The sequence below is a fragment of the Chiloscyllium plagiosum genome, unplaced genomic scaffold (genome assembly GCF_037043375.1).
Source record: "Chiloscyllium plagiosum isolate Xiang-an unplaced genomic scaffold, Cpla_swu_hap1 HiC_scaffold_9, whole genome shotgun sequence".
In the NCBI taxonomy this organism is placed as follows: domain Eukaryota; kingdom Metazoa; phylum Chordata; class Chondrichthyes; order Orectolobiformes; family Hemiscylliidae; genus Chiloscyllium; species Chiloscyllium plagiosum.
This window is the reverse complement of record NW_028270147.1, coordinates 33,941,632-33,961,940: the sequence shown is the minus strand read 5'-3', so window position 1 is coordinate 33,961,940 and position 20,309 is coordinate 33,941,632. Positions and strand designations below refer to the sequence as shown.

Here is a 20,309-nt window from a genome sequence, read left to right as displayed (position 1 = left end):
GCAGGCATTCTTCTCAACCTGATAGGGGAGCATTTTAAAATTATTGACTTGCCTTTATGTGACTGCTCAAGCCTTAGGTTTTCCTGTCAATTGAAAGAGCTAAAATCACTAATATTTAAATGGCTTTTTCTTATTCAGCTGTGGCTCATTTGGTAACACTCACAACTTACATGAGTTACGTGAGCATGATCTTGAAGGAGACATGAGAATTATCCTCTAAGTACTAGGCAATATTAATCTCTCAGGAGAAAGTGAGGACTGCAGATGCTGGAGATCAGAGCTGAAAATGTGTTGCTGGAAAAGCGCAGCAGGTCAGGCAGCATCCAAGGAACAGGAGAATTGACGTTTCGGGCATAAGCCCTTCTTCAGGAATCCTGAAGATTCCTGAAGAAGGGCTTATGCCCGAAATGTCGATTCTCCTGTTCCTTGGATGCTGCCTGACCTGCTGCGCTTTTCCAGCAACACATTTTCAATATTTATCTCTCAGTCAAATTTACAAAATTGTCTTATTTGATCATTTTCACATTGCTGTTTGTGCAAACATGCTGTGTGCAAATCGGCTGACCCAATTTCCACATTTCAGAAGTACTTCAATGGCTGTAAAGCAGCTTTGGGTATCCTGAGATTGTTAAAGATTCTATTCAAATGCAAGACTGTTTTTTTGCTTTTCCTTTTGCCAAAACTATGATTTGACATTGGTTCTATATCCTTCTGAAGAGTGGCTGGGGCTCTGCTCCAATCCATTTGGGTTGGTAAAGAATTAAAAAAGAAAAAAGGCTTTAATTTTCAGAATGTCATGATTTTCCAAATCACTTCACAGCCAATGATATTATGCAGGAAATATAGCAGCCAATTTGCCCTCAGCAAAGTCACACAAACAATGAAAACATGTCAGGTCATCTGTTTTTGGGAGTGTTTGAGCAATACAACATAGAACATAGAACATTACAGCACAGTACAGGCCCTTCGTCCCTTGATGTTGAGCTGATCTGTGGAACTAATCTGAAGCCCATCTATCTTACACTATTCCATTTTGATCCATATGTCTATCCAATGACCATTTAAATGCGCATAAAGTTGGTGAGTTTACAACTGTTGGAGGCAGTGCATTCCATGCCCTTACTATTCTCTGAGTAAAGAGATAATTGTTGATAAGATCACTGAAACTCTTCCATTCTTCCTCAAGTAATGGCAAGGGATCCTTTACGTCTCAGGATCTTCAATGGTTCTGCGCTTCAGTATGGCACTGCACTGACAACACAGGGACCTTCTGACTCTGAAGCAAGAGGCCTACCATTATGACAAGGTGTAGCAGGACTGCTGTAATTTTAGGCCCTTCGGAAACTCGTGATTTGCACAGAAAATGAGATTTAGTGGAAATTAATAAAGATAGATTAAAAATATGTGTGCCAAAGGTAAATATGGATAGAATAATATCAGCATCAGGGGCCAACTGAAGAAACCAAGGGGTAATTTTATATCAAAGTGATGTGTGAAAATTCAAATCACTCTGACCAAAATATAGAAACGTTTACACTCTAGAAAATAAATGGTTTATGAGGAACATCGCTGAAATATACACAATGTTAAATTCTGCAGGTGAGGCCAACAAACCCAAAACTAGATAGCATTGTCAAAATTTATAAACAAAGATTATAGAGCTCAATCCAAATTACTGAGACATTTTTAAATTCTCTCAAGCCTTTTGAAGAAAACAGTACAAGTCATTTAAAATTTATCTACCTATTTGGAAACTGGTGAGATGCGTGTCAGTTTTTAAAAAAATTATTCATTCACATGGACGACACTGGCTAAATCAACATTTATTGCTCATCCCTAATTGCCCAGAAGGCAGTTAAGAGTCAACTACATTGTTGTGGGTCAGGAGTCACTTTTAAACCAGACCAGGTATGGAAAGTAGTTTCCTTCCATAAAGCACATAAATGTACCAGACGTGTTTTTATGACAATAGTTGCATACACAAGGAGGTCACAGCATCGTGGTATTATCACTGGACTGCTAATCCAGAGACCCAGGTAATGGCACCTGGGTTTGAATCCCATGGAAGATGGTGGAATTTGAATTCAATAAAAATTTGGAATTAAGAAAAACTCATTTGATTCAATAATGTCCTTTAGGAAAGGAAACTGCCAACTTTAACTTGTCTGGCCTACATGTGACTCCAGACCTCCAGCAATGTGTTGGACTCTTAATTATCCTCTGGGCAATTAGGCATGGAAAATAAATGTTGGTCCAGCCAGCAACATCCTTGTTCTGTGAATGACTAAATAAAAAAACATCAACATGACACTCTTAATTTCAGAAATTTATTGACTTCAAACTCCACTATCTAACATGGTGGGATTGAAACCCAGGTGCCAGATTTCATTTGGATCTCTGGATTAATATTCTGGATTAATACCACTAGTCCATTGCCGTCTGGGAAGTATTGGGCAACATGAGATGGTTAATGTATCAGCTGGATAAGCTTGGATACATTGACTGTTCTTTTTCTCAGTCTGAAGCTTTCTTGTGCACTATGGTGTCACACTCTCAATGTTATCGTTGTTTGAGATGAACCAAAATAATAGATTCTCTCATGTCCCCAACCCTTTTCCTTCAAAACTTACCATTGTAACAGGGTAGCAAAAAGGAACCAGTTTTCTGAAGAAAAGATGCTTCATCACTCCTTGAAATTTGAATTTAAATATTTGTATTCTATCAACATGCAACATTAACCATTCCCCAAACAACATGTTGTTCTCTGCAATAGAAGTCACATTAGCTCAAGGGGGCTCCATTCTGGTGAACAATAATCTAAAATAATATTTCAGCCATCTACTGTTAAATCAAAAATAGTAAATATGATCAGAAACTAGATTTATGAGTAGTGAATTTTAAAAAATCATTATTACTGAATTAATTTCAAAGTAAAACAGTGTACCCAGTCAAAACCTTGAAATTGAGGCTGTATCGTAACTGGCAACCACTTTTTCACCACCAAGATGTGGAACAAGAGTTGTAAAATGTCTTGACTTGCTCGACTTGCCTCAGGAAAAAGTGCCCTAATACATACAATTTTCATTCTGTGGAAGCAGGAGAGAGATATAGAGTTGGGCTGTGGGCCTCAGAAGCAGATGATAGACAGGCACAGGGACAGGCAAGTGCCAAGGATGGAAGGTGCATCTTGATTCTCTGGCATTTTGTGCCAGTTATTTTACAAGCCATTAGGTCCCCTAGCTCCCACCCCCCCACATGCCCTTGACCCCATCCTCCCTGTGGCTCCTCATAGCCTGCATGTTAAGTCATGTCCCTCTTCTGACATCATACCAACTCTGTATCACTCACCAAGTATCCATTATGGGCAGATGTCAGGAGCTATGTAGGTATGACAAAATGCATAAACCTCTAGCATATCTAATAAGCTTATCACTTGTACAAACTTGAGAGTGAGAAATATAGTCATTCACTATATACAAAGTTTTTAAATATCCTCAAGTGGTTCAAAACTATCCAGCAGAGGGTTTTATTCTTAAATTCTAACCAGCAGCTGCAACCTTTTACTTAAGTCTAAAGAGCATATTATCTCAAAAAAAACAACTTCACATCATTCTATTTAAAGAGGCCATATCCGCATTTACGCATGCTCCAACAATTTGTAACTCCTACCAGGCAGGTTAAGGTCCTGAGAACACTCAGAATGTTTGAACACGACACAAATTTCAAACAATCCTGCTGAATTCAGCATGTGATTCATGTCCCCTCCCTCTTCCCTTTATGTGCAAAAGTTGGATTTGTCAGAAATGATTGGAATTCTGCACCTGGATTCCACCTGCCAGTTTTAAAGGTTCATCAAGATTTTCCAACTCTTGAAACATTGAGCCCTGAATGCTTTGTCCTCAGTTCCAGGCATTCATTGTCAAATCTGCATGCGGAGATTCTCGTAGCTGGGTGGAGGGGTGGTGTAGGTTGCAGATGTTAGAGACCCTGACCCAAGCTCTTCCTGATGCAAAATCTGAGTTGGCACTCTCTGTGACAGTGCACTGTCAGACAGACTACGCCTGCAGGGTGTAAGCCGAACTCTGCCAACATCCGTTAGCATTTCACATGATGGTGGAAGATCTGGATCTCTGGGAGGTAGTGGAATCAGCAGATTGCTAGATGGCACCATCACCACTGGTCTGCAGTTCAGAGCCTCATTATATGAAGGAACTTGAAAGTTATCAGGACTGCTAGAAAAGGTAAAAACAATAGTTGTTAAAGATAACAGTTGAGATTTCACCTGAAATACTTTAAAGCAAATTCATATTAAATTGATAAATCTGTAAATGATTCAGCTTACTTCTTTTCACATTGATTAGATTAGATTAGATTAGATTCCCTACAGTGTGGAAACAGGCCCTTCGGCCCAACAAGTCCACACCGACCCTCCGAAGAGCAATCCATTCTCTTACATTCACCCCTGACTAATGCACCTAACACTATGGGCAATTTAGCATGGCCAATTCACCTGACCTGCACATCTTTGGATTGTGGGAGGAAACCAGAGCACCTGGAAGAAACCCACGCAGACACTGGAAGAACGTGAAAACTCCACACAGACAGTTGCCTGAGGGTGGAATTGAACCGGGTCTCTGGCGCTGTGAGGCCGCAATGCTAATGACTGAGCCACTTTGCTGCCCCTCACCTTTTTAGATTAGAATTAGTCTAAACATTATGGCACAGACAGGGAAAACAGGGGCTAACACTTTCAACATCTCAACCTTTTATCTGTGCTGACACCAATTGTTACAGTTAGTCTGAGAATGTAACTTCTTTTTAAAAAGAAATTTTGTGACTTACATATGAAAGAAGTGAAACTATCATGCTCATTCTAACAGATGAGAGACTTAACAAACAATCCAGATATTTTTCAATGTATAATTTCAGTTACTGAACTTTTGCTATAAATTCTGTCTTACAATTGTGCACTCCACAACCACCTGATGGAGTGGTGCTCTGAAAGGTAGTGCTTCCAAATAAACCTGTTGGACTTTAACCTGGTGTTGTGTGATTTGTAACATTGGCATATTCTGTTACTGTTGAAAATGTGTTGCTGGAAAAGCGCAGCAGGTCAGGCAGCATCCAAGGAGCAGGAGAATCGATGTTTCGGGCATGCGCCCTTCTTCAGGAATCAATGACCTGCTGCGCTTTTCCAGCAACACATTTCCAGCTCTGATCTCCAGCATCTACATTCCTCACTTTCTCCTAGAAGATTTTAACCTACTGCGAATCCTCTTACAAGGATGCCTTCCTTGAAGAAGCTCTCTTCCTCCCTCTACAAGGATTTCAGTGAGTCCCTCTCTCACTGCACAACCCAGGTCATCTCCTCTGCCCAGAAGCTCTTCAGCCACGTTCTCAAACAGACTCGCTACCGCAGTCAAATCTCCTTCCTCAGCTCCTTGGATGCTGCCTGACCTGCTGCGCTTTTCCAGCAACACATTTTCCACTCTGATCTCCAGCATCTGCAGTCCTCACTTTCTCCTATTCTGTTACTGTGTCTATTAATATTACCATGTATATCAATAATGAAGACAAGGAGGAGCCGGTGTTGGACTGGGGTGTACAAAGTCAAAAAGCACACAACACCAGGTTATAGTCCAACAGGTTTATTTTGAAGCACACTAGCTTTTGGAGCGCTGATCCTTCATCAACCACCTGATGAAGGAGCGGCGCTCCAAAAACTAGTGCTTCCAACTAAACTTGTTGGACTATAACCTGGTGTTTTGCGATTTTTAACTTAAGCAATAATGAAGAGGTCATAGATCAGCCATGATCATCAATGAATGGTACAACATGCTAAAGGGGCTAACAACTTTCTTCCCCTTCCTTTATTCCCCTCTTTCTGAGTGTGGGTGTGAATCTGTGTGGATATGTTGGTGTGAATAGTCTGTTAATGTATTGGTGCAGACAGTTTTGAGCACTGGTATGGTTATTATGCAGATATGTTGTGCTCAATTTGAGAGTTTGTATGTATGAACAGCAACTGTGTGTGAGTATATGATTTCTGAGGATTTATACAGCTTTGCAGTTAGTGGTTTACAGACTCTACTTTAAAAATTAAATTTCAAATTACTATTTTTGATACAGATTTGACTACATTAAAATTTTGTAATGTCCATGTGAAACTGTTTAAAATGTTTCGGGTTAAAATCTGTGCTAGTCTTTGAAAATCTAGCGAATGCCATTTTCATGATCAAAGCAGACTGGCAATGATCACTGTAAGATGAAGATGTCCCCGATCTTGCTGAAAATTGTTGTCCAAATTGAGAAGGTTTTGAAATGCTGGTCATGGCATTAATGAACTCCATCCTCCCTACTCTTGAACCACTATAATTGAACCAACAGATCCACGTCAGATGCCATATCACTTGCCCTTCACTCCTCCCTAGAACATCTTGACACCAAGAACAGCTACGTAAGAATCCTACTCATTGACTACAGTTCAGCCTTCAACACTATTATCCCCTCAAGACTGATTACTAAACTTAGGGATCTTGGACTAAGCCCCATTCTGTGCAACTGGATCTTCAGTTTCCTGGCCCACAGGCCACAATCAATGAAGGTTGGTCGCAATAATTCATCCTCACTAACACTCGACACTGGAGCCACCCAGGAGTGCATACTCAGCCCCCTACTGTACTCACCGTATACCCATGACGGCGTCGCCAAATACCAGACGAATGCCATTTACAAGTTCGCTGATGACATCACTATTGTCGGTCAAGATTGGAAACGGTTACAGAGAGTGGTGAACTCGGCCCGGACAATCACAAAGGCCAACCTCCCATCTATCCAATCCATCTACCAGGACCGCTGTCAAGGAAAGGCCGCCAGCATTCTCAAAGATCCATCTCACCCTGGCAATGTTTTTTCTACAACCTCTACCATCGGGGAGAAGGTACAGAAGCCTGAACACATGCACCAGTGGTTTTGTAACAGTTTCTACCCTGCTATTGTTAGAATACTGAATGAACTCACAAACTCTTAACATTCTCCTGTACCTGTGTTTTTGGTTTTGCTGCTGTTTACCTATTATTACTTATCTATGCTACTTTACTCTGTGACCTGTCTATTTTGCTCGCAAGACAAAGCTTTTAACTGTGCCTCGGTACATGTGACAATAAATTCAATTCAATTCAATTCAAAAGGTGAGCATTTAATAATTTCTCTTGTCCATCAGTACCATGGGCTGCTCATAGAAAATCGCACTGGTATTTTTAAACTTTTATTTAACCTTTTGGAACAGTTCTCACACTCTCCTTGAAATTAAACCAAATCTGTCTTTCATTTTCTTAATTACCTGTCATTTTAAGAACTTGAACAATTACACTGTGGAAACATACCAAAGGGAAAATAAAAGTATAATTGGTTATGGGCAACCACAGGGAGGAAAACTGTTTCACATGCTCTTACCAATGCTCCTAATGGAATTATTTCCAGAACTGGGTAAATCTGTTGTTTGTCCTACCTTTGTCTATATTTTGCTCTCCACTCCGTGGTGTTAAAATATACAGTTGTTCTATTCCAATGTCTGTAACCCCTGGACATTTGCCTATTCACCTTTGCAGACCAAAGGAGGCCAAAAGAAAGCATGAATCCTCCAATCAAGCAGAACAAAACACTGATTGATCTTAGTAATGGGTTCAAGGACGTTTGCTGGATAGCTGCCACCACGTCTTCATTGGATGAAGGTTCTGGGCTTTGAGTGGGGTCTGGTTGCTCATCACTCCACCATGCAAAACAAATGGCACCAGACATAAGAAGCATTGCTCCTCCAATTGTGACTCTATTGCGCATGTGGGTGTATGCCATTGATGATACTAACAAAGCTCAAAGTCAAGTTGATGCAGAGGTCCAGCAGGTAGTGCATTAGTATCCTTGAAGATTCTTGATCAGTCTGTCAAAGAATTCATGGCCGGAGGACTTTGCCTCTGCTTCAAAGGGAGAGAGATTAATCAGTGATAAATCCAGACTTGATGAGATTATGACTACTTGATTATATTCCATTCTATGAAATTATTAATAATGACTTTAAAGCATAAAAAAATATAGAAATTACGCAAGTCCATTCAAAATCTCATTTAAACTCTTAACCAAATACACTTAATGGTAAGGTCCTGGGGAATGTTGCGAAACAGAGAGACCTTGGAGTGCAAGTTCATAGCTTCTTGAAAGTAGAGTCGCAGGTAGATAGGATAGTGAAGAAAGCGCTTAGTACGCTTTCCTTTATTGGTCAGAGCATTGAGTACAGGAGCTGGGAGATCATGTTGCGGCTGTACAGGACCTTGGTTAGGCCACTTTTGGAATATTGTGTGCAATTCCCTCCTATTGGAAGGATAGTGTGAAACTTGAAAGGGTTCAGAAAAGATTTACAAGGATGTTGCCAGGATTGGAGGGTTTATAGGTAGAGGCTGAATAGGCTGGGGCTTTTTTCCCTGGAGCATCGGAGGCTGGGGGGTGACTTTATATAGATTTATAAAATCATGAGGGGCATGGATAGGGTAAATAGACAAAGTCTTTTCCCTGGATAGGGGAATCCAAACTAGATGATATAGGTTGAGGATGAGAGGGAGAAAAATTTAAAAGGGACCTAAGGGGCAACTTTTTCGCACAGAGGGTGGTGTGTGTGTATGGAATGAGTTGCCAGAGGAAGTGGAGGAGGCTGGTACAATTACAACATTTAAAAGGCATCTAGATGGGTATATGAATAAGAAGGGTTTAGAGTGTTATGGGCCAAGTGTTGGCAAATGGGACTAGATTAGATTAGACTATCTGGTCGGCATGGACAAGTTGGACCGAAGGGTTTGTTTCTGTGCTGTACCTCTCTATGTCTCTATGACTCTATAGTCAAGATGGTATCTCAAAGAAGTGCAGGGAGTTACACCAAGTGCACTGACCAATATTTATTCCTTAATCATTACCACATCATTATTAGTGAAAGGGTGCTGTGTAAAACAATTGCAGCTCCATTTCTCACCTTACAATAGTGACTCTCAGCTGATAAACCATTTTCAGCAGGAATCAAGACACCCAAGCCTATTTAATCTCATGAGAGGTTGGATGTCAGCCACTAGACAGTGCATCAAAACCTTCTGTAATTAAACCAGATTTAGGAAGGGACACAAGGGGGATATCAACTGCTTACAGATGGACATCAATTTTGGTTAATTATTGAGCCAATTACCCAAGTCCACCTGATGCCCGCAGGGATTACATGCGAGTGGCACAACTTTCTCATGTCTCCCAAAGGTTGCCCAGTCAAGCTTGTATGTGAAGGCACAAGTCTACCATTGGTGGAGCTTCAGCCACACTTGAAGGAGTTTCTTCCTTTATGACAAGGACAGTGAATATCCAGAGCAGATTTATAAGGAAGAAAAATAAATTTATGCGATAATGTCTAGATATCCTTCATGAATGTCCAAGCTGCTCTAATCCAAGCACTAGACTGCATTGCGTCCCACTGTGCAAAACAAATGAGGCCAGACATGCACATTGCTTTCAATCCATGACCAATTCTTCTCACATTCATCACGTGGTGTTGTTATTGCTGCAATGAGAGGTGTAACAGACCAGAGCAAAAAGCCAATTATACTTAGACATGAACTTGCTGATTGAACTGGTCCCCATTTTGAATTATGCAGGGGAGATGGTAGAAAAGTGGTAATGTCATTGCACTAGTCATCTAGAACCCCAGACCGAAGTACTGCTGCATTAGTGCAAATTTCACCATAGCAGATGATGGAATTTGAATTCACAGAAGGAGGCCAATCGTGCCTACAATGGCCCATCAACAGGAAGGATGTTCCCAGTGATCAGGGAGTCCAGGACCAGGAAAAACGGTTTAAGGATATGAAGTAGGACATTTAGGATTGAGCTGAGGAGAAATCTCTTTATCTAGAAACTGTGGAATTCTCTGCCACAGAAAGCAGTTGAGGCCAAAACATTGAATGGTTTCAAGAGGAAAGTAGATATAGTTCTTAAGGCTAAAGAGTTCATAGGTGAATGGAGAAACAGGGTACTGAGTTGGATGATCAGCCATGATTATATTATATAGTGCAACAGCGGAATAGCATACTTGGTTCCAATTTTCTAGGTTTAACTAAATTTTATAAGTACACTAGATGAGTTCGACCAGTGTGTCTCATTCACCAGTTTTATTAGGTTTTCTTTCTGCGAGGGCCTTACTGGCAGATTTTTCCTGGTCTGCATGACTACCCTTAATTCTTTCCACCCTCTTCATTGAATGTTTTTGAGCCCAAGAGCTTTCCCCAGTAACAGCCAGGCATCTGGAAAGGGGGGCTGCTAATTTCTCAAGATTTTCACGGTTGATCATACAATCCTCCTCCAATACCTCTCCTCCATTAACAAGTTTGTAGAGGATCTTGCCATGTTCATCATCAACACACATTCAATGAAGAAAAGTTCACCAAATGAATCTTGGAGTGTCAATGGGGCGATGGGAGTAGGGTTCAGGTCAGAGTGGTGGCTGAAATGTGACTTGGATGGTAGCATGTGTTAACAAACTGGCCCCCATTTACCCTCTACTCAGCTGCCTTTGCTTGTCACACAAAGTATTAGGGCGTCCTATAAAATGGTAAATTAAATCATGAACAATGGGGAACTTTGTGGTAAAATAATACACAAAAGTGAAAGTACATTTGTAAAAAGGAAAGAAAGGTCTAAGAAAATAATTGGAATTGGATGAAGTAAATTGAAAGAAAAATGAAGGAAAATAAAGTTGGAAGAAACATTAAGTGAATGTTTTCAATACAATATCCCCACAAAAGCAAGAAAACAGTTGAAGAAAATTCCTTGGCCTCACCCAAAGTCATCAAGGTATATGGTGCTGGCTTGTTATTGATATAAATATGTGCTCATATTGTTATGTTAAATATGCGACGGTTTCCTTTTGTGTATTATACAACACTAAAAGGAAATTGAACATGAAAGCTGGTGTTACAGACAATCTAACTTTTGCCCTTGATTCTTTCAGGTGAACAGTTTTGGTCAAAGTATCTGGAAGAAAATCCATGATAAGGAAATAAATTTGGAATAAGCATCTCCCAACTCATGATACATTTACTGGGAAACATTGCAACACAAAACAAAATGTGCTCTTCAAGTAAGTTAGCAAGTTTGAGTTTCAGAGGTGTACTCGGTAATATGTTATGGATTTACAGGATACAAGTCTTAAACAACAATGTCCTTTTTGTGATATTCTTTAATAAATCGTTGTGTGCTGTCAGAAGCTCTGGTGGGAGATCAACTATTTCTTTACAGGTAAGGAAGAAGGGAGGAAACATTTGGTGCCCAGTTGCCCTAAACTGCACATTTCAATGGATGGTTATAAAAAGAAGTGAGGAAAAAGATTAAAGCAGGTTCAAAGCAAATGCTCTTAATCACAGTGTTTTAGGTGTGAATAATTTCCAGGGAAAGAAAAGGGGAAATAAAAACTTGCAGACGTCATTAAAATACAATCAGCTTGAGATTTGTAGCAGCATCAAACTCTATCCCCATTAGCAAGTGAACCAGTGAATGCATTTCTTCATTTCATTCAAGAATATTTCAGGAATATTTCACTGTCTTCAGGATAACAATGAGAATATGGTTACAGAGGGCATCAAAAACTATTCTATTACTCTTAAAGCTTTTAACAATCATAACAGTTAGATTAATTTTATGTGTTCATTAATTCAAAGGCACACGTTAGAATAATTTTATGTGTTCATTAACTCAAAAGAGCACCATGGAATACAACATTAAATTAATCTTGCTAAATATGTGATCCCATACACCTTAATAATACATGGAATGCTATATTTGAAGTTTCCAATTTAAACTTTGAATTTCTTTCAGGATTTATGAGATAATCTACCTAATGAATTATATTAAAGATGGACAAGACCTAACTATAATGTTAATGTGCTACAACCCTGATTTAAAGCATTTCACTAAATAGAAATTTTCAGCAGTAGGCAGATGTACCTCAAATAAATATTATTGTATGTATTTGCCAAATGGTCTCCTATCATAATTAATACTTCTCCTACATAGAACATACTAGTTGCTACCACTTCAACAATGCCATATTCTAGATGTAACTTCTCCTCTCATCCCATGATTTTATGAAAAGTGATTTTTAAATCAATAGAGTCATAGAGTCATAGAAATGTACAGCACGTAAACAGATCCTTCAGTCCAACCCGTCCATGCCAACCAGATATCCCAACCCAATCTAGTCCCACCTGCCAGCACCCAGCCATATCACTCCAAACCCTTCCTATTCATATACCCATCCAGATATCTTTTAAATATTGCAATTGTACTAGCCTCCACCACTTCCTCTGGCAGCTCATTCCATACACGTACCACCCTCTGCGTGAAACATTTGCCTCTTAGGTCTCTTTTATATCTTTCCCCTCTCACCCTAAACCTATGCCCTCCAGTTCTGGACTCCCCCACCTGAGGGAAAAGACTTTGTCTATTTACCCTATCCATGTCCCTATTTTATAAACCTCTATAAGGACACCCCTCAGACTCTGACGCTCCAGGGTAAACAGCCCCAGCCTGTTCAGCCTCTCCCTTTGGCTCAAATCCTCCAACCCTGGCAACATCCTTGTAAATCTTTTCTGAACCTTTTCAGGTTTCACAACATCTTTCCGATAGGAAGGAGACCAGAATTGCACGCAATTTTCCAACAGTGGCCTAACCAATGTCCTGTACAGCTGCAATATGATCTCCCAACTCCTGTATTCAATACCCTGACTAATAAAGGAAATCATATCAAATGCCTTCTTCACTATCCTATCTACCTGCGACTCCATTTTCAAGGAGCTATGAACCTGCAGTCCAAGGTCTCTTTGTTCAGCAACACTCCCTAGGACCTTACCATTAAGTGTATAAGTCCTGTTAAGATTTGCTTTCCCAAAATGCAGCACCTCACATTTATATAAATTAAACTCCATCTGTCACTCTTCAGCCCATTGGCCCATCTGATCAAGATCCCGTTACAATCTGAGGTAATTTTCTTCGCTGTCCACTACACATCAAATTTTGGTATTATCAGCAAACGTACTAACTATACCTCTTATGCTCACATCCAAATCATTATATAAATGATGAAAAGTAGTGGACCCAGCACCGATCCTTGTGGCACTCCACTGGTCACAGGCCTCCAGTCTGAAAAACAACCACCCAACACTACCCTCTGTCTTCTACCTTTGAGCCAGTTCTGTAACCAAATATTTCAAAACTATTATTTCTGTGCTAGGTCTTAAATTCAGTTGAGAGGTATTATCTTTACCATTTGCGGAAATTAATTTTGGGTGCTATTTTTGTTATGATATTGACTTGACAATGCAATGATTGATACTGTACAGGAAATAAGCTTGTCAAACCTTTGTTAAGGTCAATAATTTCTTATGACCACAGAGCCAATTCAAAATGGTGATAATATTAATTTGGTACAAATTGACATTCTAGCGATGAGATAGATATCTCAATATCATAAATCTGCTATCTATTCTTTTACAAGATTACCAGGCATAATATGAATGCACTAAAAGCTGAGCAGGTTACGAGAGATTTGACTGATACATAGATCAGCAGATGGTACTTAGCACTTGTGAAAAACAACTCCATTATCTTTAAAGATCACCTTATGCTTCAACTTACAATGAAAGGAAATGAATAATGACAACATTAAGTACTGTATATTCTTTTTTTCACAAAGACATGATGACTTAATTTAGGTAGACCATGCAGCTTTGGAAATTCCATCAGCAACACAAATTGAAACATCAAACATAGAACTTAGAACATAGAACATAGAATGTTACAACGCAATACAGGCCCTTCGGCCCTCAATGTTGCACCAGCCTGTGTAATTAATCTGATGCCCATCTAACCTACACCATTCCATTATTATCCACATGTATGCCCAATGCCCATTTAAATGCCCTTAATATCGGCGAGTCTACTACTGTTGCAGGCAGGCCGTTCCATGCCCCTACTATTCTCTGAGCAAAGAACTACCCCTGATATCTGTCCAAAATCTATCACCCTTCAATTTAAAAATATGCCCCCTTGTGTTAGTCTTCACCATCCGAGGAAAAAGGCTCTCAGTGTCTACCCTATCTAACCTTCTGATTATCTTATACGTCTCAATTAAGTCACCTCTCAACCTGCTTCTCTCCAACGAAAACAGCCTCAGTTCCCCCAGCCTTTCCTCATGAGACCTTCCTTCCATACCAAACAACATTCTAATAAATCTCCTCTGACCCCTTTCCAATGCTTCCACATCCTTCCTATAATGCGGTGACCAGAACTGCATCAATACTCCAAGTGCAGCCTTACCAGTGTCTTGTACAGCTGAAGCATGACCTCGTGGCTCTGAAACTCAATCCTCCTACGAATAAATGCCAACACTATATGCTTTCTTAACAACCCTATCAACCTGGGTGGCAACTTTCAGGGATTTATGCGCCTGGACACCAAGATTTCTCTGTTCATCTACACTGCCAAGAATTTTACCATTAGCCCAGTACTCTGCATTCCTGTTACTTCTTCCGAAGTGAACTACCTCACACTTTTCCACATTAAACTCCATTTGCCACTTCTCAGCCCAGCTCTGTTATCCACAATATCCTTCAGTACTATCCACAACTCTGCCTATCTTAGTGTCATCCGCAAATTTACTAACCCATTCTTCTATGGCCAACTCCAGATCATTTATAAAAATGACAAACAGCAGTGACCCCAAAAAAGATCCTTGCAGCATACCACTGGTAACTGAGCTCCAGGATGAACATTTCCCATCAACTACCACCCTCTGTCTTCTTTCAGTTAGCCAATTTCTGATCTAAACCGCTAAATCACCTTCAATCCCGAAACTCCGTATTTTGTGCAATAGCCTACTGTGTGGAACATTATCAAACGCCTTACTGAAGTCCATATACACTACAACAACTGTTTTACCTTCATCCATCTGTTTTGTCACCTTCTCAAAGAACTCAGTAAGATTAGTGAGGCACAACATACCATTCACAAAATCATGTTGACTATCCCTAATCAAATTATTCCTTTCCAGATCTTCATTAATCCTATTGGGTTGGGATATCTGGTCAGCATGGATGAGTTGGACCAAAGGGTCTGTTGCCATGCTGTACATCTCTATGACTCTATGACTCTATGACCTTACCACAACTGAAGTGAGGCTCACTGGCCTATAATTACCAGGGTTGTCCCAACTCCCCTTCTTAAACAAGTGAATAACATTTCCTATCCTCCAGTCTTCTGGCACGACTACTGTTGACAATGATAACATAAAGATCGAAGCCAAAGGCTCTGCAACCTCCTCTCTGGCTTCCCAGAGAATCCAAGGATAAATCTCATCTGGCCCAGGGTTCTTATCTATTTTCAGATCTTCCAAATTTGCTAAAACCTCCTCTTTGTCCACCTCAATCCCATCTAATCTTGTAGCCTGTACCTCTGTATTTTCACTAACATTGCCCTTTTCCAATGTGAATACTGACAAAAAGTATTCATTAAGTGCTTCCCCTGTGTCCTCAGATTCCACACACAACTTTCCACTAGTGTCTCTGATTGGCCCTAATCTTACTCTAGGCAAAAGTGGTTACTGCAGATGCAGGATATTAGGGTCAAGATTATAGTGGCGCTGGAAAAGCACAGCAGGTCAGGCAGCATCCGAGGAGCAGGAAAATCGACATTTTGGGCAAAAGCCCTCCATCAGGAATGAGGCTGGGAGCCTCGGGGGTGGAGAGATAAATGGGAGGGGGGTGGTGCTGGGGAGAAGGTAGCTGAGAGTGCAATAGGTAGATGGAGGTGGGGGTAAAGGTTGGAGATGATGGTGGAGCGGATAGATGGGAAGGATGATTGATAGGTGGGACAGGTCATGAGGACGGTGCTGAACTGGAAGGTTGGATACGTCCCCACCCCTATCCGCTTTCCGCAAAGACCATTCCCCCATCTTCCTTCCCACTTATCTGCTCCACCCTCCTCTCTGGACTATCACTTTTACCCCCACTTCCATCCACTTATTGCACTCTCAGCTACCTTCTCCCCAGCCCCACCTCCCTCCCATTTATCTCTCCACCCCAAGGCTCCCAGCCACCTTCTTGACGAAGGGCTTTTGCCCGAAACATTGATTTTCCTGCTCCTCAGATGCTGCCTGACCTACTGTGCTTTTCCAGCACCACTCTAATCTTGACCCTAATCTTACTCTAGTCATTCTTTTATTCGTGATATTCCTGTAGAAGGCCTGAGGGTTTTCTTTGATCCTATCCGCCAACAACTTCTCATGTCCCCTCCTGGCTCTTCTTAGCCCTCTCTTTAGATTGTTTCTGGCTAACTTATAACTCTCAATCCCCCTAACTGAGACTGCTAGATTCATCCTCACAAAAGCCTTTTTCTTTCTCTTGACATGAGCTTCAACTTCTTTAGTAAACCATGGTTCCCTCTCTCGACAACTACCTCCCTGCCTGATAGGTATCTGGTGTTTCACATTTTGACATTTCCTTTGTCACAATATATTCCTCTTTTAGGTTTCTGACTACATTAAATTGATGGGCTTTAAAAGACAAGTTTCCCATCAAGTTTGCCACACATAGGATACCATATTATTATTGTCTTCTTACAACTAACCCCATCCCGAGGAGAGAAAAAAAACTGGAAAATTCCTCTCTGATTTCTGCAAGCAATCAAAACCAGTCCAGAAAATCATATGGACAATGTGTTCATTCATTATTACCACTTTTACTATCTATATAATGTAATTTCTTGTCCAGGCAAGAACTAGCCCAGCTCTTCTGTGAAGGATTATATCTTATTTATTTTATATCTTATAGCCTCCATCTATTAAATGGTTGAAAGGACAAACTGTGTACCTGTTTTCAGATGACAAGTAATGTTGTTTTGATCCAACTGCTAGGCTATGAGAAAGCAGTCCACCTTGCTTTCTTTCCTTCACTTTTTCTTCCCTCCGTCTCAAAAAGTGTCTCATTTTCATAAGGTGTCCAGCTATATCATAGTAATTTGAGGCTTGGGCAAAATTCAGCCTGCTTTTATTCTCTGCTCATAATTTTGATATTGACGCTTGTAGCAGAAAGCCACATTTTATTTGAATCATATGCAATTTACACATCCAATCCTATTCCAGATTGGATTCCCTACAGTATGGAAACAGGCCCTTTGGCCCTACAAGTCCATACCAACCCTCCGAAGAGTAACCCACCCAGACCCATTCCCCTAGCCTATATTTACGCCTGATTAATGCACCTATTACTATGGGCAATTTAGCTTGGCCAATTTACCTGGCCTGCACATCGTTGGATAGTGGGAGGAAAACAGTGCACCCAGAGGAAACCTACACAGACATGGGGACAATGTGCAAACTCCACACAGACAGTCACCCAAGACAGGAATCGAACCCAGGTCCCTGGTGCTGTGAGGGCAGCAGTGCTAACCACTGAGCCTCTGCGCTACCCTGGGAAAGGCAATCCTATGCATCTTTTATTTTCAATTCTGTGTGTTATTCTGGATAAAAGCAAATTACTGCGGATGCTGGAATCTGAAACCAAAGGAGAAAATGCTGGAAAATTTCAGCAGGTCTGGCAGCATCTGTAAGGAGAGAATAGAGCTGACGTTTCGAGTCTAACTGACCCTTTGTCAAAGCTTTTTTTAGTCAAAAAAAGCTTTGACAAAGGGTCAGTTAGACTCGAAACATCAGCTCTTTTCTCTCCTTACAGATGCTGCCAGACCTGCTGAAACTTTCCAGCATTTTCTCTTTTGGGGGTCTGTGTTTTATTCTGTTCACTTAAAAATAAAATAAATTGTATCATTGAATTAGTATGTTCAGTTTGTCAGATTTTGAAATACCTCTGTTTTTATAGTCTCTAATTCTAAATCCGTGTCCATTTATTTGTTGATTTCTTTCTACTTGTCAGTCCCTTCCCAAGGATTTAAAAGATGACGGCTATGAATAATCTGGACACAAATCCCTTCTTTGATGGCCAGTTATTCACAGAATACAGTATTACGTACTCTGTCTCCTAAGTATCAAACTGATGGCCCTTTTTACGTGTGCTCAAAACACTTATCAATCAAGCCCCTCCACTTATTTATCCTTAGCCATAACAGTTCAGTTGACATAACATTAGAAAGCACATCATGCGGTGCTATGCTGCTTCACAGTGGATTGATGTGAGACTGTAGAAGTCGTACAATATGCACCCCCTCCCCCACCACTGGCACATTACTGCTCCATTCCCAGTACATTCTTGACATCAGACATTTTCCCTGGAAAGACAGTTGAACAAGCACTGTGTCCTCAACCAGTCACTTACTTATCCCATTCACTTACTTATCCATGTCCCATTCTGGGGCATAAGGTTATAAAATATAAATTTGCTAATTAAATACTAGAGGACTCCTTTTTTGACTTAGTTTAAAGGAACTACTCACCAACTATTGAAAACTAGTGGGTTCCAGGAGGACGCAATTGTCTTGTACTGTTTCCACAGTTCAAGTGGTGACAGCAGCAAGTGGAGAGCTCCTATGTATGTCCCAAGAACAGCTCTAACCTGTTCTGATCTAGCATTCAGCTTAAGTCTGTACCTGACAGTCGCCTCAGCTTGACTGGTATACGGTGATAACTGAACAAGCTGGATTACTCAGTGTTTATCAATACACTAACAGATAAATGCAACCATAATAATTTACAAAACTGATTCACAGTCTCTCACTCAAACTTCTAAAAGCGACTTTTATTGCCTCTCAGATGAGCAGGTTATGTAGTTAAGGATATCTTTCAACATTACTAGATATTATTGGGTCACAGGAAGTCCCAACAGCTGCAATAAAGGGACTATGATGAAAATGTAAACAAGCCAATCGGTGAAAACAAAACACTCCAGCGTTGCTGCAATTGAAACTGTAATTGAAAATTTTCTTGCAGATTAAATGCAAAAATTAAACTACAGAAACTGGTGTTCAGCTTCATGTAGTGATGTACAGCCTTCATGAAAATGTTGAAAATCTTTTATTTGGAGATACACTGTAAAACTATATAATTTAATTTAAATATATCTGGATGGCAGATTTAAAATGAAATGAATGCATAAAGTTCTAGGCAATTTTGGTTCTCCTGGTAACAAATTGGTTGGTTAAACATTTTAAAGACATTAGAAAATTCAGTGGTGCCATGTTGTTTTACCTCTGTCAAACATATCTATGATGGATGGCGTGGCACCATCTGTCATTTTGGCAAACACAGAAACAGAAGCATGTAACTGAAATGCTGCTACGTGGGATAGCTATTTTACAGCATAGATGTGCGTTTAACTGGAGGACTTTACTAAATTGAAGTTTGAGATGTCTGCCTGTAGTGTGTGCCTTAATGTAAAGATCTTTTGACCGTAGCATACTAGGAGAGGCATTTGTACGATTGCATTTCAATCCAAACATCCCTCTTTTGATATACAAAAGACATGCATTATCATGTACATTTTTAGTTACTCAAGTTACCAACTACGTGGTCGAAAAGTGTAGTACTGGAAAAGCACAGTAGGTCAGGCAGCATCTGAGGTGCAGGAGAATCAATGTTTGGGGCATAAGCCCTTCATCAGGAATGATGACATTCCTGATGAAGGGCTTATGCCTGAAACATCAATTCTCCTGCTCCTGTGATACTGCTTGACCTGCTGTGTTTTTCCAACGTCACACTTTTCGACTCTGACCTCCAGCATCTGCAGACCTCACTTTCTCCTTAAAAACTATATGCACTATTGTTCTCATGCCTTTGTAATTCATTACTTCCATAGGTCTCTGTGAATGCATTGCACACAATGGATAGACTCTTATAGGAATCTGAGTGTGGGCTATGGTGTGATTTGTGGCAGAATTGGATGAGAAGCCAACTGAGGGCTATCTTGACATTGGGAGCATCTTATGATATTTTTAATGCTTTTGACAAGAAGCACGTTGAGTTTATCACAAGGAAGTAGCCAGTTATCAATTAAGGGAGATTATTTCTCATTAAATGATTTGCTAATGGATCGGTTATTTCCATTAATATTCAGCTTCGTAACTTACCAGAGAAGCCAAACCAGCTGCATGTCAAGAAATGTTAATATGGAAATCAAAGTGGGTGCCTCATGAATTCAGCTTGCTACTTGCCCGAGTAGCGCCAACATCTCAGGGCGCACACTGTGAGCACCAGCCACCTGCACCACATGTCCACAGATATTTGC

At 40.4% G+C, this 20,309-nt stretch overlaps 1 protein-coding gene across 1 annotated transcript; it reads right to left on the bottom strand.

Annotated features, from left to right (window-relative positions):
* Positions 1–486: 486 nt before the first annotated feature.
* Positions 487–18,642, bottom strand: LOC122554761 (transmembrane protein 61-like). The gene is made up of 3 exons (XM_043700137.2): positions 18,523–18,642; positions 7,511–7,976; positions 487–4,232 (listed from the first exon to the last, which is right to left on the bottom strand). Exons 2-3 carry the CDS (start codon positions 7,852–7,854, stop codon positions 3,920–3,922), a joined length of 657 nt encoding a protein of 218 aa, XP_043556072.1. The 5' UTR covers positions 7,855–7,976; positions 18,523–18,642; the 3' UTR covers positions 487–3,919.
* Between the last annotated feature and the right edge of the window lie 1,667 nt (positions 18,643–20,309).